Source organism: Macaca nemestrina, chromosome 5 (assembly GCF_043159975.1).
Source record: "Macaca nemestrina isolate mMacNem1 chromosome 5, mMacNem.hap1, whole genome shotgun sequence".
NCBI lineage: Eukaryota > Metazoa > Chordata > Mammalia > Primates > Cercopithecidae > Macaca > Macaca nemestrina.
Genome location: NC_092129.1, coordinates 137667565 through 137691966, shown reverse-complemented (window position 1 = coordinate 137691966; position 24402 = coordinate 137667565). Strand labels below are relative to the sequence as shown.

Genomic DNA, 24402 nt, shown 5'->3' with positions numbered 1-24402 from the left:
GGTAGAGGAGTGGCTAACATATAATCTTAGCTCCTTGATAAATGAGATGCCAGAGTTCGGGCAATCATAGTAGGTGCAGAATGAGAAAGGAAATCCCCAAAAGGACAGAATAGAAACACGGGAAGCCCCAAATTCAGTGTACAAATTTTACCCAAATCTTTTTTTGTGAATGGGGACTGATGGAGTCTCACTATGCCCAGGCTAGTCTCAAACTCCTAGGCTAAAGTGATCTTCCTATCTCAGCCTCCTGAGTAGCTGAAATAACAAGTGCCATCATGTATGGCTTTCCTCAAATCTTTTACTAACCTGTAAGTTCTTCCTGTATGGTATGAAATGCATGCAATCCCACTAAAGCAAAAAGAAATGAAAAGACATTCTAGTTGCTGCCACTGAAGAGGAGTTCAAAGTTTAAAGGTGAGTCTAGAAAAGTAACTTCCCTGCTGAACACATATACCAACACCACTACTACCACCACCAATAATAACAATATATTCACAGGAATATAACAGAATCCCAAAATGCCTATGATGTATATGACTCACAATGTCCACTATACATTTCAAAATTACCAGACATGCAAAAACACAAGAAAGCGTGACTCATATTCAATGGAGAACAAGAAAATTCACATATTTAATTTTGCAACCGAGAATTTTAAAACAGCAATTCTAACCATGCTCAAAAGCACAAAATAAAATACACTTGTAACAAATGGACAAATAAAAAATAATGATAGATAAAAGGAAACTATAAAAAATCCAATAGAAATTCTAGAAGTATAAAATAAAATATCAGAAATAAAATATTACTAGGTGGGTGTCACAGTAGATTGTAGCTGACAGAAAGAAATGTATAGAAGATAAAGTTCAATAGAATTGCTCCAATCTGAAGAATAGAGAGAAAATATTAAAAGAGGAATTAAAAAGCACCTGAGTTACCTATGGAATAATATCAAAATAACTAATACAATGTACTTGGAGTTTCAGAAGTGAAGGAGAGGGAATAAGGCAGAAAAAAATCTAAAGAAATAACTGACAAAAAGTCCCCTAATTTGGTTAAAGACATACACTGTCTTTGATTCAAGAGATTTAAGATTCAAGAATCTCAGTGAATTTTCAGCAGGATAAATACAAAGAAAACCATGTCTATGGATATCATGACCAAACAGCTGAACATCAGAAGTAAAAATACAATTCTGAAAGCATCCAGAGAAAACAACATATTAGATACAGGGAAACAATAACAGAAATCTACTGACTTACGATTGAAAACAACAGATAGAGAAAAGAGTGGAATGACATCATTAAAATACTGAAAAATAAAACTTTCAAGACAGAATTCTATATCTAATGAAATATCAACCAAGAATGAAGAAAAAGTAGACTTTTTCAGAAATATCAAAACTAAGATAACCATCACTAGCTAACTTGCACTACAACAAATGTTAAACAAAATTTAGCAGAATAGAAAAGAAAATGATACAAGAAAACTCCAATTATGAAAGAGAAATAAAGAACAATGGGAATGGTAAACATTAAGCTCTATTTTTTTAATTGCTTCTCAGTCTTTTGGCTAAGATCAAGTGAAGCTCTATTTTTTCTCTTAATTTCATTAAAACACACTAGATTAAGATAAAAATTATGGTATTATGGCTTATATATATAGATGTTGTATGCATGACAATTATAGCATAAAGGACATGGACCTATATATATACAAGAGTCTTACATTCTATGTGAGTTAAGTAGTATAACTCCCAAGTACACTGAACATTTAAGGATGTACATTGTAATCCCTAACATGACTACTGAAAAAAGGATGCAAAAAGATATCATAAAGAAATCAATATGTAAATTCAAAGGAATTTCTAAAAAAAACATACAACCCAAAAGAAGACAGGAAAGAGAAAAAGATAAACAATAAGAGAGGAAATACGCAGAAAACAAATAGGAAAAGTTACCCTATATCCAACCACGTGAATTAATACATCAAATATCACAGAATTATGGACTACAATTAAGATACAGATGGGGGGAGGGCACGGCAGCTCATGCCTATAATCCCAGCACTGTGGGAGGCTGAGGTGGGTAGACTGCTTGAGCCCAGGAGTTTGAGAATAGCCTGGGCAACACAGTGAAACCCTGTCTTTACAAAACCAATACAATAATTAGCTAGTCGTAGTGGTGCATGCCTGTAGTCCCAGCTACTCAGGAGGCTGAGGTGGGAGGATTGCTTGAGCCTGGGAGATTCAGGCTGCAGTGAGCTATGATCATGCTACTATACTCCAGCCTGGAAGACAAAACAAGACTCTGTCTCAAAAAAAAAACCAAAAAACAAAACAAAACAAAAAAACAAAAAAAAGAAGAAAAGAAAAAAAAAAGATACAGACAGAAAGGAAGAATAAAGAAGCATGACTGAATTATTTGCTGACTATAAGAGATGACTTTAAATACATTACATTTATCTTTCAATACAGGCATACCTCACTTTATTGCACTTTGTTTTATTGTGCTTCAAATATGTTATATGTTTTGCAAACTTAAGGTTTGTGGTAACCCTAAATCAAGCAAGTCTGTCAGTGCCATTTTTCCAAAAGCATGTGTCCAACTTTATGTCTCTGTGTCATATTTTGGTACTTTTCACAGTATTTCAAATGTTTTCATTATTATTTTATCTGTTATGGTGATCTGTGATCTTTAGTGTTACTATTATAATTGTCTTGGGGTGCCACGAACTGTATTCATATGAGACAGCAAATTTAATATATGTGTCTGTTCTGACTACTCCACTGACTAACTGTTCCTCCATCTTTCTCCCTTCCCTCAGGCCTCCCTATTCCCTGAGACACAACGATACTGAAATTAGGCCAATTAATAACCCTACAATGGCCTCTAAGTATTTCCGATGTAAGGAAGAGTTACACGTCTCTCACTTTAAATCAAAAGCTACAAATGATTAAGCTTAGTGAAGGAGGCATGTTGAAAGCCAAGACAGGGTGAAAGCTAGCCCTCTTGCCCCAAATAGCCAAGCTGTGAGTGCCAAGGCAAAGTTCTTGAAGAAAATTAAAAAATGCTGGTCTACTGAACACACAAATGATAAGAAGGTAAAACAGCCTTATTGCTGATATGGAGAATGTTTCAGTGGGATGAATAGAAGATCAAACTAGCCACGACACTTCCTTAAGCCAAAGCCTAATCCAGAGCAAGGCGCTAACACTCTTTAATTCTGTGAAGCCCGAGAGAGATGAAAAACATACAAAAGAGAGGTTAGAGGCTACCAGAGACTGGTTCATAAGATTTAGGAAAGAAGCCATCTCTATAACACAAAAGTGCAAGGTGAAGCAGCGAATGATGATGTAGAAACTGTAGCAAGTTATCTTGAAGGTTTAGCTAAGATCAATGATGAAGATGGCTACATGTAACAACAGATTTTCATTGTAGATGAAATGGTTATTAGAAGAAGATGCCATCTTGGACATTCATAGCTAGAGAGGAGAAACCAATGCCTGGCTTCAAAGCTTCAAAGCTGACTCTCTTGTTAGGGGTTCATGCAGCTGGTGATTTTAAGTTTTAGCTAGTGTTCACGTACCATTCTAAAAATCAGGATCCTGAAGAATTATGCTAAATCTATTTTGCTTACACTCTATAAATGGAACAACAAAGCCTAGATTATAGCACATCCATTTACAGCACGGTTTATTGAATGTTTTAAGCCCAGTGTTGGGACCTACTATTCAGAAAAAGATTCCCTTCAAAATAATTACTGCTCATTGACAATGTATCTGGTCACCCAAGAGCTCTGATGGAGAAGTAGGAAAAGATGAACATTGTCTTCATGACTGCTAACAAAATCCATTCTGCAGCACAATTCAAGGAGTAATTTCAACTTTCAAGTTTTATTACTTAAGAAATATGTTTCATAAGACTATTGCTCCCACACATGGTGATTTCTCTGATGGATCTAAGGAAAGTAAATGAAAATCTTCTGGAAAGGATTCATTATTCTAGAAGCCATTAAGAATATCTGTGATTCATGTGAAGAGGTCAAAATATCAACATTTACAGGAGTTTGGAAGAAGTTGATTCCAACTCTCATGAATGGCTTTGAGCGGTCAAGACTTCAGTGGAGGAGGTAACTGCAGATGTGGCATAAATAGTAGAAGAACTAAAACTGGAGCCTGAAGATGTGACTGAACTGCTCAATCTCATGATAAAACTTCAATGGGTGAGAGTTATTGCTTATGGATGAGCCAAGAAAGTGATTTATTGAGAAGATGTCTACATCGGTGAAGATGCTGTGAACATTTTAAAAAATAACTACAAAAACTCCTACAAAAGACTTAGACTTAGTTCCATAAACTTAGCTGATAAAGCAGTGTCAGGGTTTGAGAGAACTGACTTCAGTTATGAAAGAAGTACTGCTATGGGTAAATGCTATCAAACAATATCACATGCTACAGAGAAATCTTTCAAGAAAGGAAGAGCCAATCATTGTGGCAAACTTCACACTGTTGTCTTATCTTAAGATATTTACCCCAGCTACCCCAACCTTCAGCAACCACCACCCTGATCAATCAGTAGCCATTAACATTGAGGCAAAACCCTCCACCAGCAAAAAGATTTACGACGTGCTAATGACTCAGATGATAATTAGCATTTCAAAAAATATTTTAAAATTAAGGTATGTACATGTTTTAGACATAATGCCATTGCAGACTTATAGACTACAGTATAGTGTAAACATAATTTTTATATGCACCAGGAAACCAGAAAATTTGTGTGACTCGCTTTATTGCAATATTCACTTCAATATGGCAGTGTGGAAACAGACCTGCAATATCTCTGAAGTATGCCTGCAGAAACATACAAATACATTGAAAGGAAGTGGAAAGAAAAACATTATGTAAACAGTAATCACATGGCTGGAATGGCTAAATCAATCAGATAAACAGACTTCGTAATGTACAGTATTTTCAGTAAGAAGAAATATTTCATAAATATAAAAAACAGAAAATCCATATTCACAGATTGTGATATTTAGTATTGCTAAAACATATCCCAAACTGACATAAGCATTCAACCTAATCCCTTTCAAAATCCCACCAGGCTTTTCTTTTTTCTTTTTCTTTCTTTCATAATAACTAACAAGTGATTCTAAAATTTATATAGAAATGCAAAGAACACAGCATGTCCATATTAAGCTTAAAAAATAACAGAGTTTGAAGACTTACATTATAATCAAATAAACACAAATGAAACTCCAAAAATAAATCCATATAGATATATTGTTCAAGCAATCCAGTGGGAGAAAAGAGAGTCTTTCAGGAAATAGTTATGCAATAACTAGATATCCATAAGTAAAAAATTGAATTTGGCCTCAACTCATACAATGGATTTTAATTTAACCAGATTAATAGAACTAAATACAAAAACCAAAGGGATAAAGCTTCTAGAAGAAAACACAGGACAATATCATCATGACATGGGAGTAGCCAAAGGTTTATTAAGACACACACAATAAACATAAAAGAAAAAAACTGTGTAAGGAAGGGATCCAGTTTCAGCTTTCTACATATGGCTAGCCAGTTTTCCCAGCACCATTTATTAAATAGGGAATCCTTTCCCCATTTCTTGTTTTTATCAGGTTTGTCAAAGATCAGATGGTTGTAGATATGTGGTATTACTTCTCAGGGCTCTGTTCTGTTCCAATGGTCTATATCTCTGTTTTGGTACCAGTACCATGCTGTTTTGGTTACTGAAACTGGATCCCTTCCTTACACATTATACAAAAATTAATTCAAGATGGATTAAAGACTTAAATGTTAGACCTAAAATCATAAAAACCCTAGAAGAAAACCTAGGCAATACCATTCAGGACATAGGTATGGACAAGGACTTCATGACTAAAACACCAAAAGCAATGGCAACAAAAGTCAAAATTGACAAATGGGATCTAATCAAACTAAAGAGCTTCTGCACAGCAAAAGAAACTACCATCAAAGTGAACATGCAACCTACAGAATGGGAGAAAATGTTTACAATCTACCCATCTGACAAAGGGCTAATATCCAGAATCTACAAAGAACTTAAACAAATTTACAAGAAAAAATCAAACAAACCCATCATAAAGTGGGCAAAGGATATGAACAGACACTTCTGAAAAGAAGACATTTATGCAGCCAACAGACACATGAAAAAATGCTCATCATCACTGGCCATCAGAGAAATGCAAATCAAAACCACAATGAGATGCCATCTCATTGTTAGTATGGCAATCATTAAAAAGTCCGGAAACAACAGGTGCTGGAGAGGATGTGGAGAAATACGAATGCTTTTACACTGTTGTTGGGACTGTAAACTAGTTCAACCATTGTGGAAGACAGTGTAGTGATTCCTCAAGGATCTAGAACTAGAAATACCATTTGACCTAGCCATCCCATTACTAGGTATATACCAAAAGGATTATAAATCATGCTATAAAGACACATGCACACATATATTTATTGCGGCACTATTCACAATAGCAAAGACTTGGAACCAACCCAAATGTCCATCAATGACAGACTGGATTAAGAAAATGTGGCACATATACACCATGGAATACTATGCAACCATTAAAAAGGATGAGTTCATGTCCTTTGTAGGGACATGGATGAAGCTGGAAACCATCATTCTCAGAAAACTATTGCAAGGACAGAAAACCAAACACCGCATTTTCTCACTCATAGATGGGAATTGAACAATGAGAACACTTGGACATAGGGTGGGGAACATCACACACCAGGGCCTGTCGTGGGGTGGGGAGAGCGGGGAGAGAGAGCATTAGGAGATATACCTAATGTAAATGACTAATTACTGGGTGCAGCACACTGACATGACACGTGTATACATATGTAACAAACCTGCAGGTTGTGCACATGTACCCTAGAATTTAAAGTATAATTTAAAAAAATTAAAAAAAATAAATAAATGCAAGTGGAACAGTTTCAAAAAAAAAAAAAAAAAAAGAAAAAAATTGGATAAATTAGGCTTCATCAGAAAGTTAAAATTTCTCCACTAAGACAATGAACAGGTAAGCCACAAACTGAGAGAAAAATATGTGAAAAATATGTGTTTGATAAAGGACTGCTGTCACAAGATATGTAAAGAACTACAAACTGGTAATAAAAGCCCCTTTGCCTGCCAAAAAAAAAAAAAATGGGTAAAGGATTTGAAGAGATACTTCTCAGAGTAAGATACATAAATGGACAATCAGTACATTAAAAAGTGCTCAACAGTATCAGTCATCAGAGAAATACACACTCAAACTGTTATCAGAAAATATCCACTAGAATGGCTAAAAGTAAAAATGACAATGCCAAATGTTGATGAAGCTGTGGAGCAACTGAAACTCTAATACACTGTTGGTGGAAGTATAAAATGGTACAACCTCTTTGGAAAAAAAGTCTTACTGTGTCTTTAAAAACCAAACACGGGCCTAACTCTATGACCGAACAATTTCATTCACTGCCATCTACCTAAGAAAAAAGAAAGCATTTATCCTTACAAACTTGTACAATAATATTCACAGCAGGTTTATTCACAATACCTCACAAACTAGTGACAGTCCAGATATTCACCAACATGAGAATGCATAAACAGATATGTTCATGCAAGTCTGTTCTTTCTTTATGTAGAAGCACTTTTAAATAGTTGAAGACTGATATTTCATAGTCTCTTCTCTTTAATGGTCACACACCTCAAGTTCATCCCAGCAGTTATTACAAGACATGTTTTTCAGTTCCTTCACACACCTGCCCCCTCTCCCATTACTCTCCTTTAGACATGCTCCACTGTGTCAATGTCCATTCTACAGGATGATGCCCAATACTAAAAGAAGTTCCTTATCAGTCACATCATAATATTGGCTCCTAAGAAATTCACAGGCAAATAAAAATCTCAAAATCATTTAAATGTATGGTATTATTAATCTATATTTTCCTCATTATCAATCATACCAACTGCACTACTGGCCTGCAATTCTTCATAATGTATTTTAAAAAACAGCTGAGCATAGTGGTGTGCCTGTAGTCCCAGCTACTTGGGAGGATGAGGCAGAGAGATGGCTTGAGGTCAGGAGATCAAGGCCGCAGTGCACTATGAGCATGCCTGTGAACAGCTGCTGCACTCCAGCCTGGGCAACACAGAAAATCTAGAAACTCTAGAAAGTTAACTTGAATTAATATTAAACTTGCTAATCTAGTAAGAACCCAATCTTAATCAGCCCAGTTCCTTATATGGTTAGTGCTCAAGAAAATAAAATAAAATGCACTGTGTATTAACCCCACATCTTGCATTTCCAATTCTAATCCACTGTACATGGTACTACCATTTGGATCTTAAAACACCCTTTTGAACTCCTCACCCTTCAGCCAAGAAACCATCAACCATCCATTCCTTGTTAACTCTAGCAGTCTAAGACTCTATACAATCTGAGCCTTAATTTTCTAATCCAAATGCCTACTATTCCTCTTTAATGAACCTTAATTCTTGAATATTTTAAACAGCGTTGGGTTTTTCCCCTTGTAAAATGGTACTTATGCTGTCTTTGAGTCCTAGAGTATTATCCTAACTTCTACCTTATCAAAGTCCTATTTTTCCTTTAACCTCAGCTTTCTCTCTAAAGTCTTTGACTGCAACGAGAGGATTTTTGTTTTGTTTTCTTTTAAACTTCTGTGCTTTCTGTCTGAGTCACTCATTTGGAGACTAGTATATGCCATCTTAAACTGTTTGTTTGTTCAATTATTTGCTTATTTGTTTTACAAAATGTCCTGTCTCCCTGAACACAGATCATCTCAGTCTCCAGAGCCCCACTTTGGACTCAATTTGGTATAGTATTTGATGTACAGGCCCTTAATGTTGCCTGCTGATTTTGTCAGGTGAAAAAGGGCAGGAAGGAAGACTTCCAGTCTCTGAATATTCATCTTGTATCAGTCACAGGAGAGGAGGGGGGTGTCTGCCAGCCAGAAAAAAGTTTGAGGCTTATACTAACATATTTTGTCAGAAGGCTCTCTGACACTCATGCTCCCACCACCTCCCAGAGGGCCCAGGAAATCCAGTACATATAGGATATTCCTCTCAACTGCTGGGTAGCTGGGAACAGCAGCTGTGGTTGCTGAGCAGTTGCCCAGGGCAGCTTGGCCACCCTGGAGAACCAAGAAAAAAGGGGAAATAAAGAGTTTTCCTAGGCATGCAAGCAATCACTTGAATGTTAAAAGAAAACTAGGCTTGTTGTGTTCACAGTAAATTTCCTCAATTAGAAATGTTATAACAAATTTGTCTGATGTTAATGGAAAGCATACTTATACACATATTCATAAAGTGAACATGCATCAAAGACATTTTAAAGGGTGTTCTTTGACATCATAATTTGGGTTTGTAACATAAAGAAAACAAATAGTGATTAATCAACTAAGTAAGCTTTAGGGACTTTTGTATGTTGACTGATAATGATGTATGACCTTTTCTAAGAAAAAAATGGATTTTTAATGGGTATAAACATTTTAATTTCTATTTAGTTTCCAAGCCAATTTGATTTTCCAAGCAGCATAAGAAAATGTTAAATTGTCCTTTTGTTTGTAATAAGATGCTATACAGGCATATATCTTAACATATTTTCTAAGTATCCTAGAGCAGAGAAACTTAAACCTATGGCCCATAGGGTTCACAGATTCCTTGGATCCACAGAATGGCTTCAGAATGTCTCTAAACAGCCTGAAACTGTAGGAAAAATTTGTGAATGTGCTTAGTAAAAGGGTTTATAGTTTTCATCAGATTCTCAAAGGGGTCTGTGACCTAAAAAAGATTACAACTACTTCTTAGAGATGATTTGAACCACTATCCTTGCCTACAGATATTAACAAGGAGTAGAAATGTGTAATTAAGGTATATACAGAGCTTAACCATTTTCAGGTTATACATTTCAACCAACTTGATCCAAAACTTACTTTACAACTCTACATGTAGATATGAACTTAACCTTCTCACTGTCTTATCTATGGATATTCGATTGAATTATGTGAAACTGCTGTTTTTGTTAGTGAAAAGGGTCAAATATTGGCAAATATATTCAACACATTGCAATACATTTCTGGTTTTAAGGTAGATGCTGTTTACAGAGGATATTCTATATACTAAAAGTGGTGCACAGTTATTATACAGAGCCTTAAAATTGGCAAGAAAACTTTAGTTCCCATAGCAAAAGCAGATCAGAAAAGAACATAATTTTCACATAGTAGGGGCAATCTAAAAACTCAAGATGAATGAAGACAAGCTTCTTTAAATCATGTTTAGAGATGAATCAATAATTGAAATGGAAAGTTATCAATAAATGCCAGGAATTATTATGTGAATAATAATGATAACACTCTTATCTTTTGAGGCACAAAGAAATAAATGACTTTTCCAACATTACTTAAACCAGTTTTTCATCTCCCATAAAAATAAGAAATGCCTTGCAACCATCCCTTTCATTGAAGGGCTAGGAAAGCTAAGTGAAGTAAGAAACAGGTGAAAAAAATCATTGTCTTACATGGACTGTCAGGGCCTGGCACATAGTAGGTGCTCAATTAAATATTTATTGGAATGTCTAATGTATTAAGATTCTTTGACTGAAGGCTATACATTCCTGCATAATCTTTTTAAAAGAAACACTAATGTAAATACCAGCTATGTGACAAAATTCACAAATGTGTTAAAGGCAGATTATTTTTTTGTACTTACCTCAGCAGAGTTGTGATACTGAATGAAGGTTGCAGAAATGGCATGACTGAAGGGGTCCCCTGCCTTAGTTACCATGTCTTGCCTCACAAGCAGAGCCAGATCCACTAACTAGAAGACCAGAAGAATGAAATAAAGTCACATAGCTAGTAATAATCATGAATGCCACTGAAGTGGCAAACCTAAAAGCAATACATTGTGAATGTTACTGATAATCCTGCTTGCCTAAAAATCTATATTGTAGACATGAGCACACACTTTAATTGACTGGTGAATGGACCTAGTCATGATATATTCTGACCTTTTAGGAGAGTAGTTCTCAAAATTTATTTCATAATCACTAGTGCAGATTTCTGGGCTTTAAGTCCAGAGATTCTAATTCAGTAGGTCTGTTTTAAGCATACAGTCTAGGAATTTGCTTTATTTATTTTATTTTATTTTTGAAATGGAGTTTCGCTCTTGTTGCGCAGGCTGGAGTGCAATGGCACGACCTCAGCTCACTGCAACCTCCGCCTCCTAGGTTCAAATGATTCTCCTGCCTCAGCCTCCCTGAGTAGCTGGGACTATAGGCGCCTGCCACCATGCCTGGCTAACTTTTTTTTGTGTTATTAGCAGGATGTGGTTTCACCATGTTGGCCCGGCTGGTCTTGAACTCCAGACCGCAGGTGATCTACCTGCCTCGGCCTCCCAAAGTGTTGGGATTACAGGCATGAGCCACCGTGCCTGGCCAGAATTTGCATTTTAAACAAGAACCAAGGAGATGCTGATGCTTGTGGTCAAAAGACCACATCTTGAGAAAGTCTTTTAGAGGGCGAGATTCCAGACCCAGAATTTGGTAAGTACTCTTAAGATCTCACATACGTAGAAAGGAGTTTTTCAAAGTTCAAAAATAAACTCTAAACACGGCAGATGTGGACTTAAGAGTTCAATGTCAAGAAAAAGTATGCAGGGATTCCATTTCTCATTAGGATAAAGGTGCAAGAAACTGTCTTTCTTATCCTAACACCCACTTGAATTGAGGATGCAGATACACATAACTGAACTAAATTTTAGTAAATGATGTAAATGTCACAGGAGAGAATTCATGGCTGTTATTCCTGGTAGAGCAGCAGGCAGAAGAAGAATTGATCATGGGCAGAGATAAGGAAAAAACAGCCAGAGTGGCCTGATATGACAGATTAGAAATCTTACCTGTGCCACAGTTTCATACGCTAAATATGCTAAGATTTCCATTGCGACAACATTGGGTTTTATCTCCATACTGCTGCAGTCCAACCAGTCTCGAAATTTGGAAGCTTTTTTGGCTGGTCATGTAAAAAAAACAAGTGTAGAAATTTTAATTTTTAAAGTGTTTTAATACTGCACATTACTATCACAAAATGAAAAATATGTATACTCAGAATTGTACACAAAAAATAATGCACATAAAATGCAATGTGTTCCAGCTTTTATTAATATCTAGATATTCTGGCCCCAAGAAATTCAAGTTTTAACTTTCAATTATAAGGCAACATAATGGTTGTTTTCAACAACTCTCTTACGTATTTGGATTTTTTATTTTATACCTATGCTATATGACATAGTATATTAAACCATTTAATGTTTAATACTTCTCACACTGTCAGATTTACCATTGGCTACAGCTTATGTTACAACAGTCAGAAGATGTTGTCTGATGTAACCTTAATTTACTCATACAGAAAGAAAATCCTGCAAGAAAGAACCTGTGATGAAAAAAGAAACATACAGAAATTATTGCTAATACTTTTCAAAAATATTGTCTATTGTCTCAGAGGAAAATGGCACATAGGAGGCAGGATTAACTTGCAGCTCCCACTTGGATGGATAGAGCAGCGTGTGGAGACTCACACCGTGAACTTTGGCTCCAAGAACTACTGCAGGAATATACCAGAAAAGGCTAGAGCCACAGACCCCTTGAAGGAGGTGGATCACCGCTGCAGGCTCTGTGGGACGCAGAGGAACTGTGAGTAGGCTTGCTTTCTCACCTAGGAAGCCAGTAGCCTGGGGAAAGTTCTCAGCCTTGCTCACCAGCTGCCTGGAAATAAACTCGGTGCTGTTACAGGAAGGGGGCATGGTGGGAGTGAGACCGGGCTTTCGCTCTGTGGGCTCCATGGGAGCTGGGTGAGGCCTGTGGCTGCCGGCTTTCCCCCACTTCCCTGGCGACCTGCGTGGGGCAACAGAGGCAGCCATAATGCCCCTGGGGACATAACTCCCTTGGTCTAGAAGCCACACCCTCATCCCCCACAGCGGCCGCAGCAAGTCCCGCCCAAGAAGAGTCTGAGCTCAGACATGCCTAACCCTGCCTCCGCCACATGGCAACCCAAACATCGTATGTTCTCACAAATGGGAGCTAAGCTATGAGAACGCAAAGGCTTAAGAATGATACAATGGTATTTGGGGACTCAGGGGAAAGGGTGGGAGGGGGGTGAGGGATAAAAGACTGCACATTGGGTATAGTGTACACACCGCTCGGGTGATGCGTGCATCAAAATCTCAGAAATCACTACTAAAGATTCATGTAACTCAACACCACCGGTTCCCCCAAAAAAACCTACTGAAATAAATTCGTTTAAAAAAAGTGTCTAGGCCGGGTGCAGTAGCTCACGCCTGTAATCCCAGCACTTTGGGCGGCCGAGGCGGGCGGATCACAAGGTCAAGAAATCGAGACCATCCTGGCCAACATGGTGAAACCCCATCTCTACTAAAAATACAAAAAATTAGCTGGGCGTGGTGGCAGGCGTCTGTAGTCCCAGCTACTCATGAGGCTGAGTCAGGAGAATCGCTTGAAACCGGAAAGCGGAGGTTGCAGAGCGCCGAGATGGGGCCACTGCCCAAGAGTGAAACTCTGTCCGCCCCGCCCCCCCCCCCCCCCCAAAAAAAGTGTCTATTACTAGAATGGCTCAAAGGTGTTGTAAATTTAAAGTTAAATAAAATAAACTGACATCTGGTCTAATCTAAGCCTGTGGTTACATTTTTTCTGATTATGAAGATGTCTAAATTCTTAATCCTGACTCTCAAAACCATCGAGACTGATTCCAAGCAGCCTTTGTGATATTTCCCTATTAAACCATCACCTGGCCTTGAGTCTTCTTCTCTGTGTGTCTACTCCTACTCTTTTCCTTCCAGGGGATGCTCTCCCATCACTCTTCTTCATTCCCATGAATCTTGATCATACAGGCCAAAGGTGTACTTCCCCACTCTAGCCATTTATTGAACACTGATACCATCAGACATTCTTTCACAAATGCTTATAATTTCTTAAGCCATATTACAAATTTTTGTGGGAGAAGACCATGCCTTATGTCTCTGCATGTGTAATAGTACCAAGCATATACAGAACCAAGCACGTATATAACCTTTAGTTAAATATCTCTACACTGCCACAGTGCTAAGCAGAGTCTAATTTGATATAGGCACTTCATTAGACATTATTCATCTAACTAGTAACCTAGAGGGAAAGATTGATAGTGAAGATTTTATGAAATCTATAAGACTTTCTTTATAATCCACTGATTATTCTTTTGATTAATCTGGCCCCACAGGTCTATAAAACACTTAACAGTAACTCAAAGCACGATATTGTGATCCTTCTATATAGAATCTTCAAGGATTCCACATACAGAAGAGTTCTCTTTTAAATAAATCATAGAAAACATTAAGTCCTGCTATCGAAGCATATACCCAAAGCTGTCAAATATGGCAGAATTATGATAATCCTCCTTAAAGCTATCTCCCCAAAGTAACAAATCTTCCAAATACTTTCTGACATGCAACATTCCATCTAACTAGTATGCTGCAATAGCTCACAAACACTTGTTTAACATCTGTGGAATACTTCTGAAGTTAAAGTTAACAGGCAGCAATTTGGCAAGATCAATGAGATGTACATTATTCACTTATCTCCTTGACAGATCTTTAGGACAGAAACAGATATTTTGGAACTGTGCTCTAAACATTTGATTTTAAAAGTGAAGGAAAGGATCATTATTAATATTCAGTTGGATCTATCCACATAAGCAACAGAATTAGCTTCCTTGCTAGATTGTAACCATTGAGAATGCAGGGACAAGGACCATATATCTCCAACTGTATCCCTAGCACCTAGAATAATGCCTGGCATTAGCAGACTCACAAGAAATATTTCCAGAATAAATGAATAAATGAATGAATAAAGTATTTTTTAAACAAAAGAGTAGGTTCCAAACTTTTCTATTCATCAAAAGACATGCATAGAAGTCCCAAAAACCACTTGGGTTATTGCCATTCCACCAAGAGGTGGAGATTCCTTGAGAACTAATTCCTTCCCTGTCACCTGGAGAAGGATGGCTTTAGAGCCTGACGCTTCCAAGGTATTGTTGGAGGCACAGATACCTCTAGTTAAGACAGTTTGCTTTCATCAAGAGGTGAGAGGGGCCTGAGAATAAACAAGTTCCTTCTCCTTCGCCCCTCTTCCCAACGTATCAGGAGAAAGGATAACCTGGAAACTGACTAACAATTTAAATAGAATCCTGAGCAATGGTCAAAAGTTCCTAGGATTATTAGCTTTGTAATACTACCTGGATTTTCAGCCTGTGCTGTGCTGAACTTAAAAAACAACTTTACATGATAATTTCATATGGAAATTTAGGGTTAATCTCACATACTTTTTATCTTTCTTGTCAATGATCACTAATAAAATTTAAGTTTCTTGCAATATTCCATTCTCTCATGCCTACACACTATTTGGTGATTTCTATCCCATCCCTTCCCAACAGTCTTTCCATTCCCAGTCCTTTCCTTAGGGTCCTCTGGAATGCTTAGTCCACTCAGAATAAGCTACTCTGCAATTTCAACCTAATTCAAAATAGCCTTCTTCAGAGGGCATGGTTTTCCCTGGAACCTTCCCTGGAACCTTCCCTAGCAGGAGTTCCTTATTCCTTTCCTTTATACATATTTATGGGCAACTACTTTGGCCAGTGTGCTCATTTCCCCATATAAGGGGGGACCTGGAGTCAATGTCTTCATTCTCTTAGTTTCTTCCACAGGAAAAATACATAACAAGCAGACTGACAGCAAACTTCTACCAACAACAGGGGCCAAAAGACAAGGGAATCATGTTTTAACAAGTAACGATCAGCTTACCATTTCGTACCCAACTAAACAATCATTTAAGTATGAGGGCAAAATAAAGCCATTTAAGATAAAAAACGGTGTTTTAAGCATGTACAGAGCTGTAGGAAAAAAATGACATTAGGCCAAGAAGCAAAGTTTAAATACTTATAAATGCTTTTTTTTTTTTTTTTTTTTTTTTGAGACGGAGTCTCGCCCTGTCCCCCAGGCTGACAGTGCAATGGCGCGATCTTGGCTCACTGCAACCTCTGCCTCCCAGGTTCTAGTGACTCTCCTGCCTCAGCTTCCCAAGTAGCTGGGATTATAGGCATCCACCACCACACCTGGCTAGGTTTTTTTTTTTTTTTTTTGTATTTTTGTATTTTTAGTAGAGACAGGGTTTTACCATGTTGGTCAGGCTGGTCTCGAACTCCTGACCTTAGGTGATCCACCTGCCTCGGCCTCCCAAAGTGCTAGGATTACAGGCGTGAGCCACCATGCCCAGCCAAATACTTACCAATTTTAAAAACTTTAAGTCATGGATGTATATCAAAAAAAGCAACTGAAATAGTACAAAGAGAATATAGGACTTACAAACTAGCAGAGGAAAAAGAAATGAAGAAAACCCAATCGATCTAATACAACACAAAAAAGGAGGAGAAAAAGCAAATTAAAAAGCACAGTAAATTTAAAACACAAGACAGCATATACAGTATCAGTAATTAAATCCATATAAATTAATCAATTAAAATACACAGAGCCTCTCTGATTACAAAGAAAATTGAGAGAAAATCAAATATAAAATAAAAAGTTGAAAGTAAAGGACTGGAAAATAATTTACCAATTATACATTTTAATTATAAATTATAAATTATAATTTAAATTATTATAATTATTCTTTAATTATAATTATGAGGTTTGTGTGTCAATATTAATATCAGATTTTAAAAGACTTTAAGAGAAATAACTCTCTGACTTATATACATATAAAAACAAAAGACTGAATTGTGAATTAGATTAGTGTGCTCATGCTACAGCTTACCCTCAGCCTATAAAGTTACAGACTCATTATTCTAAAATATACCAGTAATTCCAGGGATGGCTATGATCAAATACTTAAGAAGATACATATGGCAGGACCACAATTCCTGTATCTTGGTAATTTGTTAGAAGGAGAAGAATGAAAAGAGTATAACACTCTGATGAGTGCAGGAATAGCTTCCGAATTTGCTGACCCACATGGATTAAAGCATTCTCAACCACAGTATTTTGTCATATAAAACAGATTTCCCCACCAAGGTTTCATAATAAAGCAGCTATGGGCACCATATATAAGTAGTTTTAAATGACCAAATCCTTCCACTCTAAAGACAAGAAAATTAGACACAATATACTGTTTATACTATAGTTATTTTATATAGGAAGGGAAAATATTATTTTTTAATCTACTATAGTTTATTATTGAGTTAAAAATAAAACATGGGCCGGGTATGGTGGCTCACCTGAGGTCAGGAGTTCAAGACCAGTCTGGCCAACATAGTGAAATCCCGTCTCTATTAAAAATACAAAAATTAAATGGGTGTGGTGGTGCACGTCTGTAGTCCCAGCTACTTGGGAGACTGAGGCAAGGAGAATCACTTGAACCCAGAAGGAGGAGGCTGCAGTGAGCCGAGATCGCACCACCGTACTCCAGACTGGGCAACACAGTGAGATTCCATCTCAAAAAACAAACAAACAAAAAAAACAACAAAACAAACAAAAACAAACAGACAAAAAAACATGAAGTAACTGAAAATCTGATTTTCAAAGAGAAGGCATACTAGGATACTTTAAGACTATGAGTTTTAGTGTGAAAGTAGTATATCTGTTCCTTTAAGTGAATTAAATTTAAAATATAATTTAAAAAAATAGTTCAATTGCACTAAATGTTACTTTATAAACTGGAGGTTGATACTTATAAAGACTTGAATGCCATTTTTAAACCTAAAAATTACAATACAAAACCTTTCATTTGCTGAAATTGCCATGATCTGAAGTGCCATTTACTTAATGCTTCACAGATGTATGATGCCAAGTTGTTAGTCAAATTGGAAAGTATATTTAGTCAGAAAAAAAAAATCTTCCAAAACATGTTTTCCTATATTTTACTGACATTTACATGGGATACTATGAAATGTGTCATTTATTTGCACTTTATAATCTATAAATGAAGCTCTCCCTTTCTTTTTCCAAATCAAATATGCTGTTATTGTGACCACATAATAGCTTTTCATTTGAAGACACCATTGTTTCTATAATCCCTCAGACCATGGTCATGTGCTACTTTGTCATATTTTTAACTGGACTTTTCATCACACTTTCTTCTTTGACCTTTACCCTGAGAGCCTTAGTCATAACTGCAACTTTGCTGTAAGGATGTTTTGCTACACAATCGAGCTCACTATTATGAGTCATTATACACTTTTAATAAGCTGATGTGCAGTGATGTGAAAGTACTAATTTTACCACAAGGTTACTAGTGTTACTAGAGCATGTACTAATAAATCTGGCTAACACTGAATACATACCACAGTAGGTTAGACAAAAATGGAAGAGACCACTGATATGTTCCTTTGTGGTAATAGGAGTATACATAAAGGAAAAGGTTGGTATCCATAATTAATATTGGGGGCCTTTAAATGTCACGACTACTATCAGAGTCTGTTATGGATCAAATGCAATCAGAAATACTAGTGTAAATATGACTAGGAAACTAGAAATTAAAATGGAAATAATAAGAAAAATTGAATTTTTATGATTAAAAGTACTGTAAATAATTAACATAGCACTCTGTATATTACCAGCACCCTTTAAGACCTCTTAATGTTATTAATTGCAAAGCAGTAGAAGGTAGGAAAATCTTTTATAGGCTCCCCACAATGTAGAGATTGTTTCTATAGCAGTTACAAATACACATATATTAAATTCACCAATTTCTAAGAAACAGATCCTGTCATACTTCAGTACATCTATAAGACAAATCTCTTACGCATATAATTAAGCAAAGTTAAATGGTTACTTACAGAAACTTAGTTGTCGACTTTCACAGAATTCTGCATATTGAGCTGAATCCATAATTCGAGTTTGTCTTTCTGCTCTCTAATAGATAAAAAGAGACAACATTTTTTAAAGCAAGTAGACTATTATATATGTTTTCACAGCTTAAACTTAGAATTGACCATTTTCCTTTCCTTATTCCAGGTGAACAGGGTAGTACTACCACATAGATCATGACACATAAAATTACGATAACACTAGTTGTGAAGCTGGTGTCTTTTGGAAATAAAGTTTAAATACTACTTTCTGCTCCTTTGTTATTGAAACTAAAACTAAAGGACCTCATGTCTAAATTTTCTAACTTGTATCATCCTTTTAAAGAAAAAGAAAATGATGAGGGAATAATAAACCAAGCAGAAAAATTGTTACAAATATTACTGTCAATGTGCTTTAAAGCTGTGATGTTCAATGTTAAACAAGAATCGGCAAATGGAATCCATATATTATTCCCTTTCAGTTAGAATCTGGGGCCACAGTTGACAAATCCATATTTTAGATTGCAAGAAAATAAAGAAAAAGGTAAACAAAATACAGATCCTTTAATCTGAGTCCAGGTATGATTCATTTGGTATAGTTTCATTTGTGGAGTTTTTGATTCAGTATAGCAGATGTTTACTGCTTCACTGTCCCACAAGAGGTAGGATAATTATAATTCATCCATAGTTTGGTGGGAAGGAATATGACCACTTCCGCTTCCTTGGTAAGGAGAGCATTTTGAAATGAGACAGGCTGGTACTTCTTGGAATGAATTTCTGCCCAGCGAAGAAAAAAAAAATCTCAGATTTAATTTTTTTTTTTTTTTTTTCTGTTGTGGAAGAACTTTCAGCAAGTTGTCTTTACCATCGTTGTTGGAGCACATAAGTACCATTTCTTCTAATGTCTGTGGATGTTTTGTATTTTTGAAACAGAAATTATTCTTTTTTCTTTTATTTGTGTGAGTAGTCAATTCCAGTGATATGTCAGTTGATGGAATGAATAATGGTGTACTAACTGGAGCTTAATAGAGAATACAGACGGGGCAGTGGGAGTTAAGGTAAAAATTACTAGTCACTACTGTGGTTCCTTCTAAGACCACTGACTGCTTTTCCCCTTCCTCATTTTCCGCCTCCCTTTTTTCTTTCCCTCCCTCTCTCCCTTCCTTCATTCCTTACCTCCCACACATCCACATACTCACAAACATACATATATGCAGGCACAAATGCAAGTTTCTCTTGGTTATTTACCCACTAGGTTCAAGTATCCTTTTTGGGCATGTACAAACATTTTAAAAATATATATAAAAAGTATATATGTATGTGTATACACATAAGGTATATATGTGTATATATACACTTACACAACTATACACAAATTTATCTTTTTTTATATATACACAAATACACATATATGTATATATGTATGTACATATCTTCTTGTGCATGTGTCAGAAATACCATGGTCTTGGCTGGGTGTGGTGGCTCATGCCTGTAATCCCAGCACTTGGGAGGCCCAGGCAGGTGGATCACTTGAAGGCAGCAGTTTGAGACCAGCCTGGCCAACATGGCAAAACCCTGTCTCTACTAAAAATACAAAAATAAGCTGGACGTAGTGGCACAGGCCTGTAATCCCAGCTACTTGGGAAGTGCAGGCAGGAGAATTGCTTGAACCTGGGAGATGGAGGTTGCAGTGAGCTGAGATCACGCCACTGCACTCCAGCCTGGGTGATAGAGTGAGACTCTGTCTCAAAAAACAAACAAACAAACAAACAGAAAGACAGACAGACAAACAGAAAACCATGTCTCCTTAAGAGTATATTACTGGGTTAATTTTTATTTACTTGGAAGTATTTTTTGATATATAAATGCATGATCTAGTTTTAGCCCTCTTTCTAATGTATCTGACACATGACTCAATAAATGTTTCCTGATGAAAATAGGAAGCAAGAAAGGGAGAATTTATTTATGTGTTTTGAACGTTACAAGAAAGTTGCAGCTGGGCGTGGTGGCTCATGTCTATAATTCCAGCACTTTGGGAGGCTGAGGCAGGTGGATTACGAGGTCAGGAGATTGAGACCATCCTGGCTAACATGGTGAAACCCGTCTCTACTAAAAATATAAAACATTATCAGGGCATAGTTGCATGTGGCTGTAGTCCCAGCTACTTGGGAGGCTGAGGCAGGAGAATCGCTTGAACTCGGGGGGTAGAGGTTGCAGAGAGCCGAGATTGCGCCACTGCACTCCACCCTGGGCAACAGAGGGAGACTCCGTTTCCAAAAAAAAAAAAAAAAGCTCATGTGTTTATTTAAATAAACTCTCGAAGACTGATAATACTATCATAAATTTGTATCTATGTACATATGCTTGTATATTATATACCTGCTTGTCTATGTCTCACTATAGCAGGAACCACTCAGGTTTGAATTTCTAGCTCCTAGGAAAATATCTGACACATGGTAAATAAGCAATAAACATTTGTTGGATGAAAAAATGCTACCGTTTTATTCCACAGGGCAAATGACTATCCCCATAATGGAACTAGATCGAGAATGATTATTAATGATTCCTACATACCATCTCTGCTACTCTCCAGCCTGGTAGCCTCCTCCACCCAATATATGGCTAGACTGAAAGGACCTGGATAACCATGGAAAAAGAATGTTCCTAAAGGGATTCTTAACACCAACTTTTTATTCCACCAAGTTGGACAACCAAGATTTGGCAGCCTCTGCATATATGCTTACATAGCTGATGTATTGGCAATAAGTGTTTCTAGAAATGAGAGTTAGGAAAATTTATCGTCAGAGGTTAAGGTTGCCAGAATTGCCAGCTACAATATTTCAAAGATAACCATAAACATCTGAAAGACTAAATTATTATGGCTAGCTTCATTCCTTTCAGATACCCTCTCCAATGCCTATTCTCTTTTCTTCATTAAGCATCCTAGTTCTTTTTTAATTCCTCCAGCATCGAAGCAGTAAACTTTGATCTGAGGAGCCCCAAAAATCTGACCCTAGGGTATATATAAGAAGTCATTTATCCTGTGCCTAGCACACAGGAAACACTCCAAGCAAAGCAGCTGACTCAACAGCAAAGACTTACAGACAATACAAAATCATGGCTTAGAGATAGAAGGCAGCTTAAAGTTTATCTTGTTCAAACCTTTTCAATTCAAAGATAAGGAAGTTGAGGCTCAGAGAAGTGATTTGTCAAAGGTTGCCTAAGTTAGAATTCAAGCCCAGGACTCCCAATTCCTAAGTCAGCCTATTTTCATTATAAAAAGCTGTCTTCAACTAATGGTAACTTTTTATTCCAATGTTTTCCTTTGGGATGCTCTAAGTTTCATATATTGTCTTACTAAAACATGTCATGTAGCCCCTACAATTAACATGCTCAAACTATTCATAAGAAAAAGAAATTAGCGAGACCCTGGGTCAGCAAATAATGTACAACCTGGGGGTAATCTAATGCAGAGTGCAGAAACTGTAGTGTATCTGATAGTGCAAGCACGTCACAGGTGTGAAGAGATACTGCTTCCATTCACTCTCTGGATGCTGAACAAGGCTGAGGCAGAAATCCTAGGCTGGTATCTGCTACCAGCTGCCTTGTCCATTTACCTTGGTGGGTGATAAAAATATTATCATTTTCTATGTGAGGGATGTGAGAAAGACTGGAAGCACTGTACTAATACTAATGTCCTCGAATATTACATGATACAACACATGAATGCTATTCACAGCATGGTCAAGGGAGTTCATGAAATCAGAGAATCTTTGAGCTATATATGCACTGACTTGGATTTAAGGATGATGAAGATGATTTGGATATGCTTATCACCTAATTTTTGTTTATTCCTCTCTCTTCCCCCGAGTTGTTTAAAAACAAAACAAAAAAAGGAACAAATTTTGGCTGAAGATGAAGATGATTTGGATATGCTTATCGTCTAATTTTTGTTTATTCCTCTCTTCCCCCTGAATTGTTTCAAAAATACAAAAAAAGGAAGAAATTTTGGCCATATGATCCAAATAATTCAACATCTGAGTATTATATTTTCTCCTGTCCTTCCACTATCATCTTAAATACTGAGAAAGGGAGTAAATATCTAACTTTCATGAACGGTATGTTCTCTAAATACAGGAACTGTGCTGCTCTTCTAGAGTGCTGAGGCAATGCTGTGCTTGGATCTGCCTGGGCCTTACTAGCTGAAACAAGGGACAACAAATGGATGGACTGAGACAAAAGAAATGCATTTAAGTACGTGTTGAACTGCCTAAGACCAGAAACGGTAAGAATTAGGATCAAATTGTAATCCAATTTTACAAATCCCAGAGAGATGAGGCAGTTTTTAAGACAAAAATCCATTAAAAAAATCAACACAGTGGTCAAATATTAAATAAGTGTGGCTCTTATTTACTGTGGTACCCTAATTCTACCTTCTTGTCTGCCTCTATTCAGATCACCCATTCTGATCCATACTAAAGTATACATTGGCAGTCCTTTTCTACTCCTTGAAGAAATCTGTGGAGAAAGATTCAAGGGGACAATATCATAAGCCTAGTAAAACATCATGATCAGAATAATGCTCACTCTTTGAGATGGTTTTATTTTTAAAATGAACATAATTATTTTTTATTTTTATTTTTAAAATGAAGCTAATAAAACTGCTTACTCTTTGAGATGGTTTTATAAAATAAAATTTATAAAATGTTTATATTTATATACATATTTAAAATATTTATAAAATAAAACCATCTCAATAAAGAGTAAGCAGTTTTATTAGTTTCATTTTACAAATGAAGACACTGATTTAGAGAACTTAAAGGAAAACTTTAAAAGTATACAGCTAATAAAGAGGCAAAACTAGAAGTAAAACTTGGGTCCTACCTACTCTAAGGTACACAAAGTTTCTCAGAAAAGACTTACTATTCTAGATCATATTAATTGTAATGAAGGTTGTACTCCCTCCCTTTAGGCTCTAGTTTCTTTTGAACTAAATATTACAATGCAAACTTAATTTTAAAAGAGTTACTTTGGCTAGTCCGTATAGTCATTAAACTAGAATAAAAAATACATCATATCATTGTCAAAGGCACTGAAAACACAAATCTCTGAAATAAAAGTCACTGAATAATCACAGATGATTTATCATGGCTTTTATTCATACTGAACATTCTCAAATTACACAATGCTCTCCTATCTCAGACTGCCACATGAATGTAAGGTCATCTTTGGATTAGTCATACTCTTGTATCTGCAAGTCCAGTTTGTCTTCTGCTTAATCTGTCAATTCCACCCACTCCCTGGTTTCTTTAGGTGTCAACAACAGCATTCTTGAACATTCATAAAATATGCAACAAACATACTTAGAGGATTTTCAGAAATTACATCTTACTAGTATTACAATATACCTAAGTATTATAACACAGGAGCAAACATGGAGAAACTACTTGTGAAAGAATTATTCC

At 36.5% G+C, this 24402-nt stretch overlaps 1 protein-coding gene across 8 annotated transcripts in view; it reads right to left on the bottom strand.

The window, feature by feature from the left end:
- Positions 1–24402, bottom strand: part of LOC105489527 (SPT3 homolog, SAGA and STAGA complex component) — a 530030-nt gene that overhangs the window by 103596 nt on the left and 402032 nt on the right. For all 8 annotated transcript variants that reach the window (XM_011754356.2, XM_011754358.3, XM_011754357.3 and 5 more), the window contains 3 exons: positions 18929–19004; positions 11949–12061; positions 10761–10868 (listed from right to left, as the gene is read on the bottom strand). In XM_011754356.2, the coding sequence (XP_011752658.2) occupies positions 10761–10868; positions 11949–12061; positions 18929–19004 (297 nt within the window). The remainder of the gene's footprint in view (positions 1–10760; positions 10869–11948; positions 12062–18928; positions 19005–24402) is intronic.